The sequence below is a fragment of the Paroedura picta genome, chromosome 7 (assembly GCF_049243985.1).
Source record: "Paroedura picta isolate Pp20150507F chromosome 7, Ppicta_v3.0, whole genome shotgun sequence".
Lineage (NCBI taxonomy): Eukaryota > Metazoa > Chordata > Lepidosauria > Squamata > Gekkonidae > Paroedura > Paroedura picta.
The window spans coordinates 37542124-37556012 of record NC_135375.1 but is presented as its reverse complement, the minus strand read 5'-3'; the positions used below and the strand labels follow the sequence as shown (position 1 = coordinate 37556012).

Here is a 13889-nt window from a genome sequence, read left to right as displayed (position 1 = left end):
TCTCTGTATAGCTGAACACAGTTGGCGAGTTTACTAAATGGCCAGTGGGAGGAAGAAGAGGCCCTCTCAGCAGGGACAAGTAGAGGGAGAGCAGGAGGCCCTGTCAAGAAAGGCTCCCTGTGGTCAGGGTGCCATGGTTGGAAACCCAAGGCAGACCTCCCTCCAAGAGATCATGCCCCCATTGAATAAACCTGACTAGGATTCTGAATCAACCTGTTTCCATCCCAGTTCACTTCATTAGTGAATAACCAGAATCATATCAAAGAAGCCCAAGAAATATGAAGTGACAAACACTGGCACATCCCTTCCTACCCACCCATTCACAATCTGCCTAAGTTAATAAAATCACATTTCTGTGGTCCATTCCGCACGGCTTCAAAGGAGCAGAAGGGTTGCAAATTGTAAACGCTACTAATTTGCAGTTCTGCAAGATGTCGCACACAATCTGCCACACTCCTGAAACAGTCCCGCAAGAAGCGAATCATTGTAGCGCTTGAAGGGAAATTGAGAAAAGTAGATTCACCCTCCGAAAAGTGCTACACTCTTGCAAACAATCTGCAACAGTAGCGAAAAAGACCTGTGCGTTCCCATTGTTGTGGTTCCAGCAAAGTCCCTCCCCCTGGCTCTCTTCTCCAAACTTCCGGCGAACCGATCACCATTTTTTTTCTCGGAGCGAGCAGAAAGCAATGAACCGGCGAGCCTTCATTCACCCAGCGGGGCTTCTCTGGCTACAGTCCCTCCACAAAAGTACTTTAAAGCCCTAAGTCCCCAAGCACAACACAGCCCCGTTTGCCAGTTCCCTTAATTTTCGGCCGAAAATCACACCCGTGCAGGCGGGGGGATTTTTCTTTTCACTCTGGGGAGCGTGGCAATGATGAATCACCAGCTCACACGCCAGCTGCCAGCTAAATGGGGCTCTCCGTTGCAACAAATTAACGCATATTTGTTGCAATGTGTTTTGTTTGTTTTTTTATTTAAGGGGAAAGGGGCTTTCCCGGAGCATGATACCAACCGCCCATTGGCTGTTCGTTTGACTGGCGGCCAGGGGCGGGACAAAGCACAGGAAAAATCGCTTCCTGTCTAGCAATTTTTGCAAGACCGGAAACCTGTGGGAAACGAATGAAACGCTACTGAAATTCCACTGAAAAATCAGGTATGCATAATACCGAGATTGCAGTTTTAAAAATAGCGTTTCCACTTTGTGGGACTAATTGGCAACATTGGTCCTTGTGCGGAAACACCCTGTCAGTTGACTATTTAGCCTCTGCTTTAAAACTTCCAAAGAAGGAGATTTTACCACCTCCTGAGGAAGTTTGTTCCACTGAGGAACTGTTCTAACCATTAGGAACCACTTCCGGATGCTTAGCTGAAAATTCTTTTGAATTAATTTGAACCCATTAGTTCTTGTCCAACCATCTGGGGCAACAGAAAACAACTCTGCTCCATCTTCTGTATGACATTATGACATTATATCACCTCCTAGTCGCCTTCTCTGCAGACTAAACAGACCAAGCTTCCTCAACCTTTCCTCATATTACTTGGTCTCCAAACCCTTCACCATCTTTGTAAACCTCCTCTGAACATGCACCAGTTTCTCTACATCTACTTCAGTTGTCGTGCCCAAGACTAAACACAGTACTCCAAGTGAGAGCGGAGTAAAGTGGTAACATCACCTCACACGGTCTGGACATTATACTTCCTTTAATAGAGCCCCAAATCCCATTTGCCTTGTTAGCTACCAAATCACACTGCTGACTCATGTTCAGTATATAGTCTACTAAGGCCCCCAGATCCTTTTCACATGTACTACTGCCAAGACAAGTCTCGCCCATCCTATAGTGAGGCATTTGATTTTCTTTCAGTACTCTTGGGTGCAATTCATCTGGTCCAGGAGATTGGGTTTCATTTAGGCCCATTATGCACGGAGTGGAAAGTCCGCGTTCGGGGTGGAATGGCGGCGGCTAAAATCACCAATTATGCACACTGCAGGCGGCAACTGGGTGCAGAGTCAATGTATGCCGCCGAAAAAGCCACGTTAGCGAGATGTGGAAGAAAGTGGAGCTTCCCGGGACCAGGGTGTAACCAGAAGCGGCTCCAGAGTATCCACGTGCATAATCGGATACTCTGGGTTTTACCGCCGTTGCGTTCCATCCAGTGCATAATCGGTTTTCTTTGCTTCTTCCTCCTCCTCGTTCTCCATGCCGCCGTTTCAGCGGCCGTGCATAATAGGCCTTAAAGAAACCAGGTGTTTACAGACTAACCCTACAGTTATCCTAGCCATAACTCCCATCCCTCATCACATGAAATTATTTTTACATGTTGAGCATGATTCCTCTTGCAAGAGAATACTAGGAGAAATAGGAATTGAGCAATAAAGCCCTCTCTTCATCACCTGTTACAATGTCACTTTCTGGTTCCCACAATGGTCCTGTCATGTCCCTATTCTCTTTCTTACTTTGACTGTAAATAAATTATTATTATTATTATTATTATTATTATTATTATTATTATTATTATTATTATTATTATTATTATTATTATTATTATTATATTTATTTCCCGCCTCTCCCGATAGGCTCGAGGCGGGTCACAACAACTAATCCCATTAAAATTCCCATTAAAACATCACTCTACTAATAAATCTTTCTTGTTGTTTTAGCTTTTCTAACACTCTCCCTACAAGAATTGGTTATTTGTTTATATCCCTCCTTGGTTATAAAATCCTCCTTCCATTTCCTAAATTAGTCTTTATTATTCAGTTCTTTTGAAAGCTGTTTATGGAGCTTTCGAAATTTATGAATTAAATGGTAACTTGTTGAGCAGGGATACCATCCCCTAGTTGGGATCTGGGGATCCACTGGAATATAGGTAATCTCCAGATTAAAGAGATCAATTCTCCTGAAGAAAATTGCTACTTTGAAAGTTCTACTCCATAGCATTATACTCCACAGGTCTCTCCCCAGCCCAAATCCTGAGTCTACCCCCAATATTTCCAGGTACTTCCCAACCCAGAGCTGCCAGCCTTATTGTAGGGTCTTAAATAAGGGTCAAGATTTCTGTGTATATAAAGGGAAAACATAGATACTAACCTTCAGTTAAGAGCAATCCTAAACCAGGTACTCTGAAGTCCTATGATAGCCAATGGAGTTTACTCCCAGGAAGTTGTTTATTAGGCTGGTAACCACTGTGGGTGATTATTATCAGTCATGATATACGGTATGCTTTTTGATTAAATTCGAGATGATTTACTAATCTTTACTAATCTTAAAGTTGTTTAAAAGACAGATTTATAATCAGGTTTTATCATCATTGATTCATCATTCTGACCTTGGAAAGAACACATCTAATCACTTTGTGAAATTATCTAACATATAAGCTAAAGAATAGCATTGTTGCCTAGGGGAAAAAAATCTAAATATGGAAGTATTAGCATACTATAGCTAATTATTTTCCAAGTGGCTGACATTCTTTTTTAATTGATGCGGTCTTGGATCCAGTGAGCAGAGTGAATGAGCAGAACAGAAGCACCTTCTGTTCAGGAGAATTGTAGAAGGTTTCTGACAATGCTCTCAAATGATAACTTCCTTAAAGCCTTTCTGCAGGCCCCCTCAGCCTTCAAGAGCAGCTTTGAGAACTAGCAGGAAGGATCCAGTAAGAATAAGGAAGCGGAAAAGAAGCATCCCACGAGCAAATGTCATGCACCATTCTTTGGGTCCAAGCTGTTGATGTGGAAGAGTAGCTACATTCCAGAGATAATTGCCAGCTCAATAAAGATGTACTGTTTGCTCTTTACTTCAGTTTTCGAAATTCAAATTATCATAAAGTAACTTGATGTACAGTTCCAAAACAAATATAGCAAATTATAATTACAACATTAAAAAATAATTATAAAGAAGCTTCAGTAGAGGATCTAATTTTATTTACCAAGGAAGCAAACATGCAGAAATAATGTAGAGATTATTTAGTCATTTTTGCTGTTTAATAAAAATGCTAATTTACTGATGAGAGACATATGGCTAAAGGAATATAAATTGCAACCCACATACTATTCTAGCCCTACCAAATGCCAAGATGTCACCCTCTCCCGATTTCTCGGGTCAGCCAGTCATTCAGGCGGTGGGCACTCCACTTGCACCAGCGGCAGGAGCAGTGAGCTCTGGGCAAGCACAGATGGGAGGGGAGCAAAGGGAAGGCAGGGCATCCGTTTGGGGAGGAAAGGAGATGATGGGGAGAGTTCTGCCTCCGCCCACTTTGCCTCCGCCCACTCGCTGTTGCCACTGCGGGGGCCAGCAACCGGGTGACCCCACAGAAGGGGCCAAGCAACCGTAAATGGTGTCGGGACCCTGAGGTTGAGAACCACTGGTCTAGGACCTAGTTATCTTTTTATCTTTTCGGCAGTCCACATTATCCGTAAAACTCTCCTCCAACACCACATTTCAAAGGAATCTACTTTCTTCCTTTCAGCTTTCTTCATTGACCAACTTTCACATGCATACTGCATTTAGGCTTTTAGTAATGTAAACCTGTTTACATGGTTTTTAAACTCTTCAGAACTATTGCTTAGATGATATTTTGGCCTGATTGTTTGGAGTCTTTCTTCAGCTTTAGGCTAATTTTCAAAATTAACAATTCATGATCTGTACCACAATCAGTTCCTGGTCTTGTTTTTGCAGACAAAATAGAGCTTTGTGATCTTCTGTGTTCAATGATGTAATAGATTTGATTTATATATTGGCCATCTGGTAATGTCCATGTACACAATCATCTGTTTGGTTTCCTGAAGCATGTGTTTGCTATCAAAAAATTATTGTCTTCACAGAATTCTATGAGTCAGTCTCCTGCTTAATTTCATGTTCCTAGCCCAAACCTTTTTCTTTATTCAAGTTGTTTGGTTTTTATTAGGTTTTTGGAAAATTCACCACAACCAATAATTAAAATAAGGGGGACCTGTAAGAATTCAGGCTGGACATCTCATTTCCACCATAACCCTTTCTGGACATTATTTCTTCTTTCCAGGGAGCCCCATAACCTCTTCCATTTTACTTCCTTTTCTCTTTATCAAAAAACCAGCCAACCTACCTTCTCCCCATCATAGTTCCCCCCACCCCCTTTCCCACTCTCAGTAGCCTCTGTCTAGAAGTCTGGCCAAGCTCCATTGTAGCTACCAGTGCTAAGCTAATGCTAACTGTGGGGTGTTTATCCTCCTTTCATACTCCTGGCAGTCTCTACCTGGAAAAGTCTGAGTGGGATGGGTGGTGGCTGGGCCCAGGCCATGTTGAGTGGTAGTTAGGCTCAGTTGTACAGTGGCTTCCAGTGCTGGGGCCAGGCCAAACTGAATGAGTAGTAAGTCTGTGATAGAGAAGATATATCCAGTTGATTGTTCATCAACAGAGAGAGCTTATCAACAGACAGGATGATTTTTAAAAAATCTGTATGTGCCCAAACCATCCAGAGTCCAATAATTTTATTATCAGTTTTGACTTGATCATGAAAGCAACTTCAGAACATTTTAACTGTACATTGCTTACTTGTCTTTTATAGATTGACCTCCTTGTTCCTACAAAAATCACTGGCATTATTACCCAAGGAGCAAAAGATTTTGGTCATGTACAGTTCGTGGGTTCCTATAAACTTGCCTATAGCAATGATGGTGAGCACTGGACCATATATCAGGATGAAAAGCAAAAAAAGGATAAGGTAAGATAATGAGGCAATTGATATTTGAAATGCATTTTTGTAGGAAGCTACATCTCTAGTAATATCAGGGTTGGTAGCCTGCAGGTTAATGTATGCCGTCTGTTCGTGCCTAAGGTTCTGCAGCTAAAAGTCAAGGTGAATGGAAAGGAAAAACATAATACAGTGACATTCACCATAGTTTTAGGCATATAAATGTTAAATTTAAAGCCATTAAACATAGGATGTACCTTTTACTTATGTACAATCAAATATGTTTAACAGGAAAATGCTATTTTCATTTTTAATATTCAATTTTATACACGGTAGAATAGCAGATAAAAATAAATCAGAGCAACACATAAAAACTCACATAAAAGGGAACTCTTAAAATACTGTATAAAATCTATTAAATTTGCAGTTTCTCACATGCTTTTAGGCTGGATTCAACAACACAAAGCCTCCATTCTCATTCCCTAGCAGACCTGTTGCCTTTTTGTCCTGCAGTAGAAGCTCCTTGTCACTGAGGATCCTTCCTTGAGCCCACCTTGCCTTACTCTTCATATATGCATATTAGTTTGTCCTTGCATAGGGACATGCCTTGTGCTAACAGATCTCATAAAGTTAAGAAACTTTCCCAAAGCCAGACAGATGGAGCAATGATGGGCAGAACCCACAAGCAAAATGAATAGAAATGCCACTTAGGAAAATAGTGTTCTGCAATGAGATAGAATAAGCATTCTGGATAGATGGCATCCCTATCAGATATATACTGGCTGTATCCATTGCATTCCTTCCTGCCCATCCCAATTCCTGCTGCTTGATATAAAGAAGCACATTATATGATACAGTGAAGCACAAGTATAACTGCCATACTAGTTTTCAATTGTTCCCAAATATCAGAAATAATACTGTTTGGCTACCAAGTATTTACTTTATTTAAAAAAAACAATCTTGTTTGGGTTGGATTTTAATTAGTAAGTGGAAATATATTCTGCTAAGAAGAAATCCTGGTCATATTACAGTGGATTGTATCAATTATCTTATTGTTGTCATTCTGAGGCATCTAAAGGATACTGTCATGTGGAAGATAACAACTTTTTGACAAATCTTCTTACAGCTTCTAAAATTATCACCAGTGAAACATGGAGATAATAAACACTGCCAAAAGTTTCAAAGAGACTATGTAAAGTCTAAGGTGTAGGTGGATATGAGAACTGATCGCAGGCAGATTTATTGCATGTATTTGCATAATCAAGTTTCTCTATCCCTATCAACATGAATCAATAACAGATCTCAATGACCCTAGTACTTGTTATTTTGACCTGTATATCCAATAAAAAATCATGGGGGCGGGAAATGGGGAGAAGTGCATTTGTGAACCTGCCTCAAGATGGTTTAGGTTTCCAGTTCAACTTGGTGTTCAACAATTCATCCAAATGGGAAACTTTAGTATGCAATTGTTGAATTTATATTTACAATTAGATGTAATTGTTCTAAGGAGAGCTAAAGCTATATCATTATAACTCATGTATCACCCACTACAGATGCAAAAGCAACATAACCAGAGAAACTGTGTTATTACCTACAGTGCTTAGTAAAGTTCATTTGCCTTGTTGGTGTTGTACTTGAATAAAAATGTTTCAGGCACCAGACTGTAGGCCCTAGTCATTGAAACCTTAGGCTACAATAACTGCATTCGTCCTTATGTTTCCAAATTCTCCTTTTTTGTTTTGCCACTAAAGAGTAATCCAAAGAGGAAGCAATCCTACTTCCATCTCCTCTAATGATGGATACCACCTCATACTTAGATAGCAATAGCATCACAGCTAGTTAGCCATTCTTCCCAAGCAGCTCTCAGCTGGAGGAAACTGTAGCAGAATTGGCTGACCTTCAAATACTTTACAACCTGCAGTGATTTTGTGTAGCTCTCAATAACATTCTTTGTCTTCCCTTTTAATACTGTAAAAAGAAATATTGCTTATAGCTATGATATCTGCATATGATCAGTTTTGCAAATGTATGCCCAGAAATCATATGTAAATGATTCCTTACTCTTCACATGGTCCATATAATGGATGTGTACTCTACATTTTCTCTTAACGAATTTGCAGCAGTGTTGTCTCCACCCCAGTCCCCTCTCAAGTAGATTAGGCCCACCCAAGGCTTCTTGAGTGAGGAACTGAACATGACAGACCACCCCCAACAATTCAGTGCAAGTTCTGTGGACTATGTTCTAAAAGTCAAATCACAGTGCCTCAGCTATTACCCTCAGGAATGCACAAAATCATGCAGTGAATCGTTCATTTGATCACATTGCTGTGAGTCTGAACCCTCAACTCATGCTTTACATGTCGAAGTATACAAGCTGGCATGAATATGCATCCATTTAGCTCTAAGTACATGTTGTCTCCTTTAAATATAAACATAAGTTTGTTCAACAGTACCATTTATTAATTTTAGCTTACAGTGTTTTCTCAGGCACTGATGTTAATTTTCTTTTCTTTCTCAACTGCATGGTTGATTGCAGCATTGGTAGACCTTAGGGAACAATGAAAATCACAGCTTTAGAGCACACTGTTTAGCAGTACAATAGATACATCTTCATTGCCGTGCCGAACACAAACACATTCAACAGGGGAGCTAGTGCAGTCCTGGAAGTAACCCCCACTGAGTACATTTGAACAGGATTCTTAGACCTGTTTTGGGCTATTTTAATTGCCAGCTTGTAGCTGTTTTTCTTTTTAATAATTTATTTATTAAGGGTTTTATATACCACATCTCTTGGACATACTGTCTCAGGGCAGTTTACAGAATCTAAAATTCGATAAAATCAATCGATTTATCAAGTATCAATCAATTCGATATATACTTGTGGATAAGCCTAGTTTTTCAGCACAGTTATTCACATTGAAAAAGTCCTCTTCGGCTTATACGCGGGTATATACAGTAATTGAACTAACAGCCTGCTCCCAGTCAGCCAATTGTTACATTGCTTCTGCAAACCTTCTGCAAGCTGAAGCTTGCTTGCTCTGGCTGCTTATAGGACAGCAATGGTTTAAGTGAGGGACTCTGATCTTTTTTTCCCTTTGGCCTTTACTTATTCCAAACTATTCTTTTAGTTTCTGTGGAGGTGGGTTTTGGGGGTGCTTTGGGATTTATTGTTTCTCCTAATGTTTATTTCTTCTTTTTTTCTGAGGGCAGCATTGTTTGCCTTTCCTACTGTTGTTCTACTCTGATTTGCTGGCCCTCTTTTGTACTGACAGAGCTAGTTTACTGCTTTTCTTTGAAATAAATATTCAAAAACATTTAACCTACTGGTGCCTCAATTAATGTAAATTTACCAGTAACTGCTGCATTTCCCACCCTCGGTTTATATGCGAGTCAATAAATTTGCCCAGATTTTGTGGTAAAATTAGGTGCCTCAACTTATATCTGGGTCAGTTTATATGCGAGTATATACAGTCTTTCATGAAATAATATAAAATAGATTAAATTTTAAAACCACAAATTGGAAACAATAGCATCAGCAAAAATCTTCAGTTGTTATTGTCTGCCAGGTGCTAGGTATCAGGAGGTATCAGAAGAGGAAAGGAGAGCAGAAGTGGTGGGAGGGAAGCCTGAGATTTGGATTTGGCAGGCAGAAGGTCAGTGTAGGCAGGAAGAAGACACAACTCTCTCTTTATTTGGCTTAAAGCACGCTGCCGCTGCCGGCGCACCCGGTGGCCCACGGAGCAGCCCGAGCCGCCGCGTCTTTTCCCGCCCGCCCTCTGACCCACCAAACGGTGGCCCGGGTAAGTCTATGCCACACTGGTTATAATTGGCCTCAACCATAAGCCTGGTGGAAGAGCTCTGTCTTACAGGAGATCTGATTCAATAGTTACAGGTCACAGAACCTGTGACTGCATAATAATGGCATGCACTTAATGAAGGCATGTGTGAAATTGTTCTTGATGAGAGACCTCTTTGATCATTTTGGCTTTGTAAAAAAAAACTGTGATATTTGTAATATATTTAAAGCAGACCATTGGTAATGGACAGCCATGGCTAAGCAGCAGCCATGGAAATACCATTCCCCACATCTACTACCCAGCTCCTACTTAGCTGCCCCAGTTTCATAAGTTGCTTAGCTCCCACTCACTTGAGTTTAAAATTACAGCTGAACGCTAGACTAATGAGTTGTTTATTTATTGATTTAAAAAATGTATTCAGCTTGTCCTGGAGAAAGTGGCTGCTTTAGAAGGTGGCCAGTATACCCTATCAAGGTCCCTCTTCTCCCTGTATCTCATCCTCCATCCTCAAAATTCCAAGCATTTCCAAACCCAGAGTTTGAAAATCCTAACCATTGGGCATAACAACATAAGAGCCCTTGTAGGTGTTCCTCTAAACAAATGGAAACCACTAAGAAAGGGGAGTTCAGCTAAAGAAATGGATACTGCCCCTGTGGCAATGAGGTTTCTATTGATGGAAGAGTAAGGCAATTTCTACAGCTCCTCTCTCCTCACTTGCAGCCTCCTCCCCTACTTGTATGGCTTTTGCCCACGGAAGTGCTGCAACTTCCAGCACCAGCATATTGAAGGTTCTTCACAGCTCCTGCGGTATCATCTTAAGTAACTATTATTAGTCTGGAAGCAAGCACATCTTGTGTTATACTGGGCCCCAGAATGTTTGGGGTTTTAAAGCCTGAAATCAGGAATCTAGACTTTAAATTAACTAGTGCATAAGTGGTTTAAATGGATTGTATTAAGGCTATGAATTTAATGAAAAATAATCTGTGTCAAAAGTTTGGAAACTTTATCTCTGATCTTGATGAAAATTCAAGTTCATCAGGTGAAGCATGCTGTTCAACTAAAAAAAAAACCCTCTGTAGAATGCCAGGGCCAGATTTCTGTATATCTTCAAAATATATATCTCTAATAAAGACATTAGTCTAACTTTCCCACTATAATGAACTTCTCTTAAGGTAAAGGTAAAGGTATCCCCTCCCTGTGCAAGCACTGGGTCATGTCTGACCCTTGGGGTGGCGCCCTCTAGCATTTTCATGGCAGACTCAATACGGGGTGGTTTGCCAGTGCCTTCCCCAGTCATTACCATTTACCCCCCAACAAGCTGGGTACTCATTTTACCGACCGACCTCGGAAGGATGGAAGGCTGAGTCAACCTTGAGCCGGCTGCTGGGGTTGAACTTCCAGCCTCATGGGCAGAGCTTTCAGACTGCATGTCTGCTGTCTTACCACTCTGCGCCACAAGAGGCTCTATTCTCTTTAAGGTATTAAGCTAAATTTTCAGAGGTTTCTGTTTGTGTGGCTTGCGGCACAATCCTGTGTAGTATTACTCCATCCGAAACCTACTAAAATCAGGGGGCTTATCCAAAAGTAACTTTACACAAGATTGTTCTGTAGATGTGCATGTTCCATGAGAGAGAACTTTTTATCTAACATCTAAGCAGATAATACAAAAAGCATTTCTCTGCTTTTCATTTGAAGTGACTGAGGGAACAATCAGGAAAAAAATGGAAATGCTTTTCAGTAGTAATGAAAGTAAAAAAATGAAGCTCAAAAGACTGTTTTGGTTCACTTTCTGTCACATACTTCTGAATGGAGAGGTTATGAAAAAGTAGCTCCTATGGTTTCTGTCTGGCTTTTGCCACTTTAACCACCAGTTTTCTGAGTTTAAATTGACACAGAGCTCCTCTAAGGATATAACCCGGGGACCCTGCTAAAGATATATATTTTTAAGAAGTGCTGCTTCTCTTGTTCATTTTAATTGGCTGGAAAGAGATCCATACTTCAACATTGTTTCTGAACGTGGAGTTGGAAAGAACTACATGTGAAAATATGTTTCAGGAAAATATCTTGACTAAATGGTGATCTTTCTTTTCTCAACTAGAGGTCAGTAGATCACTGTATATTCAGTGCTTGAATAATTTATAACAGATTTATGGGGCAGAAATCATCTGGCTTAGTCTTTGATTTAAAAATAATAATATCCAGGGTCAAATAAAAGGAATTGCTATGTCATATTACAAATATATGTTATGTTCTATAATTTTTTCCCACATGTGATAACAATGTTACATACAAAGATGTGCTGTACGTGCTGTCATTTATGCCCCTGAGCTATCAATATTTTCATGCAAAGATATACCCTGGTGAAGGGTTGCATGCCTCTCCGGAATGAGCTCCAAAGCAAGAATAACATACAGGAACCATGTTTTTATAACAGTTTTGATATAGGTCTACAGTAGATAGTTTTATACATTTTGAAGTAATATAAGGCACTCCTGCAGCTCAAATGTACATTTCTACACTGGTACATAAAACATCTAGGAACCATACAGAAGCTCTTTTACACTCTTTGGAGAAACCATGGAGCATAATTTAACTTCTTAAGAAAAGAAATTAAAATTATTTACTCCAGAATAATTACACTGCCTTTACAGCAAAACAGGTTAATTGTCCCTCCAGCTGGGCATAATCTCTAATATCAATCCTCAAAGATGAGAGAAGCAAGGTTGGGGACCAGTTGTTAGTTGTTGAATTTTATAGAGAATTTATTCACTTTGGTTATAGTAACCATATTATATTTGCAAGAATTTATCTATTTAAATATTTATTTCATGCCTTTCCTTGTGGTTCACTTTTGTAGCCTGGAGAGAAAAAATAACCTTCTTAGTACCACTGGAAATGTGGATAAAAACTGCAGAAAACACAAGTTTTATGTATTTATTTCTTTATTTAGATTTCTATACCACCCTTCCATACGGCTCTGAGCGGTTTACATTCAACATTGTAGAATGGTTACACAGAATATTATAACAATGCAATAAATAACAATTATAACATGACATAACATAATCATAACATAAAATGACAACCAGAACAGTATTTTAACAGGACAATAACAATGACAATCCCTGGGCAGGTCAGATTGTTCAGTCATGGAAGGGCGTCTGAGATACATTTAAATAGCTTTGATGAACTTTGGCATCCTTTTTAAAAAAAAGACCAACTAAACATCACATTTTAAAAGATGAGGAAAGAGGCCCCTAAACATTCACAAAATACAACAGGAAACGCCAACAAGGTACCTAGAGAGTCAATGAGCAGTGCCCCATGTACCTCAATAATCCTCATCAGGAAAAGCTGTTTAGCAATTAGATATACATGTGAACATCCACATCTAGTTTCCTTATTTTAAAAAAGGATAAAAGATAACCTGTACATTTCAAAAATGCTAAGGGATTAAACAAACTGCAATATTAATTATTTTTATTATAAATGTTATTTAATTTTGACACAAAGATAATACCACAAGAAGTGACTACATATAATCTAGCCATGAAATAAACTATTATTTTAAAAGTTTTTAAAAAATCCTAGCTGTTCTTGATCTTAAAATGAGCAAAGTTTTGCCCTGTTGTTCATTGCATATTAAACACAATGTTATATTTTTGTTCATAGAAATGTTACTCTTTCATTATATTGGAATTGTAATGTGATCTGTTTTTTTGTTTTGTTTTGTTTTTTTAAGGGCAGGGGCAGGTTGTGATGATGGAAGTGGTGCTCAGGGGAGGAGTGAGAGCAATGGCTGAGAAAGCATGACTGGGGAAAGCACGACTTTCCCCTTTTCTACATGGCCCAGCCCCGACATACACCCTGATCCCGCATCAGAAAATGGAATGCAGATTTCTGAGCATTCCCTTTAAGCAGGCCAACTGACGGGGCAAGTTGGGACAGCCCTGGGACTGCCCCTGAAGAGACCTGATTCTAGAAATCAGAGCCTAATCGGTCATGCAGAAACAGTTTGTGGGGTTGGTCCTGGCTTCAGTTATAGGACTTAGGCTGAAGTCCTATGAACATTGAATTGGGAAAGGCCAGATAAATGAAATCAGCCTCACTTTTGTGTAAACATATATTGGGTTGTACTGTTGAGATCATACTGACTTAGAGGGACCAATGCTCAGACTTGGTGTAAGACAGCTTGATGTGTCCATATGCTTGACTGATTGAAAAGGTCTGTGCCTAAGGCTATATATGCATACAATTGAAAGGGAACCATTATTTTTGTCAGCAGAAGTTATATTTTCTGAGCCTGCATTTTCAAATCATGTATAAGTTGCTTAGACCCTTGAATCACTGGACAGTTCGCCTTTCATTCCTATTTATCTTATTTCTATCCACTGTATTGAGAAAGCAGCATCTAGAGGGCTTTCC

The 13889-nt window shown here is 39.8% G+C and overlaps 1 protein-coding gene across 2 annotated transcripts in view; it reads left to right on the top strand.

Annotated features, from left to right (window-relative positions):
* Nucleotides 1-13889, top strand: part of EDIL3 (EGF like and discoidin domains 3) — a 295349-nt gene that overhangs the window by 272916 nt on the left and 8544 nt on the right. For both annotated transcript variants that reach the window (XM_077347541.1, XM_077347540.1), the window contains one exon: nucleotides 5542-5697. In XM_077347541.1, the coding sequence (XP_077203656.1) occupies nucleotides 5542-5697 (156 nt within the window). The remainder of the gene's footprint in view (nucleotides 1-5541; nucleotides 5698-13889) is intronic.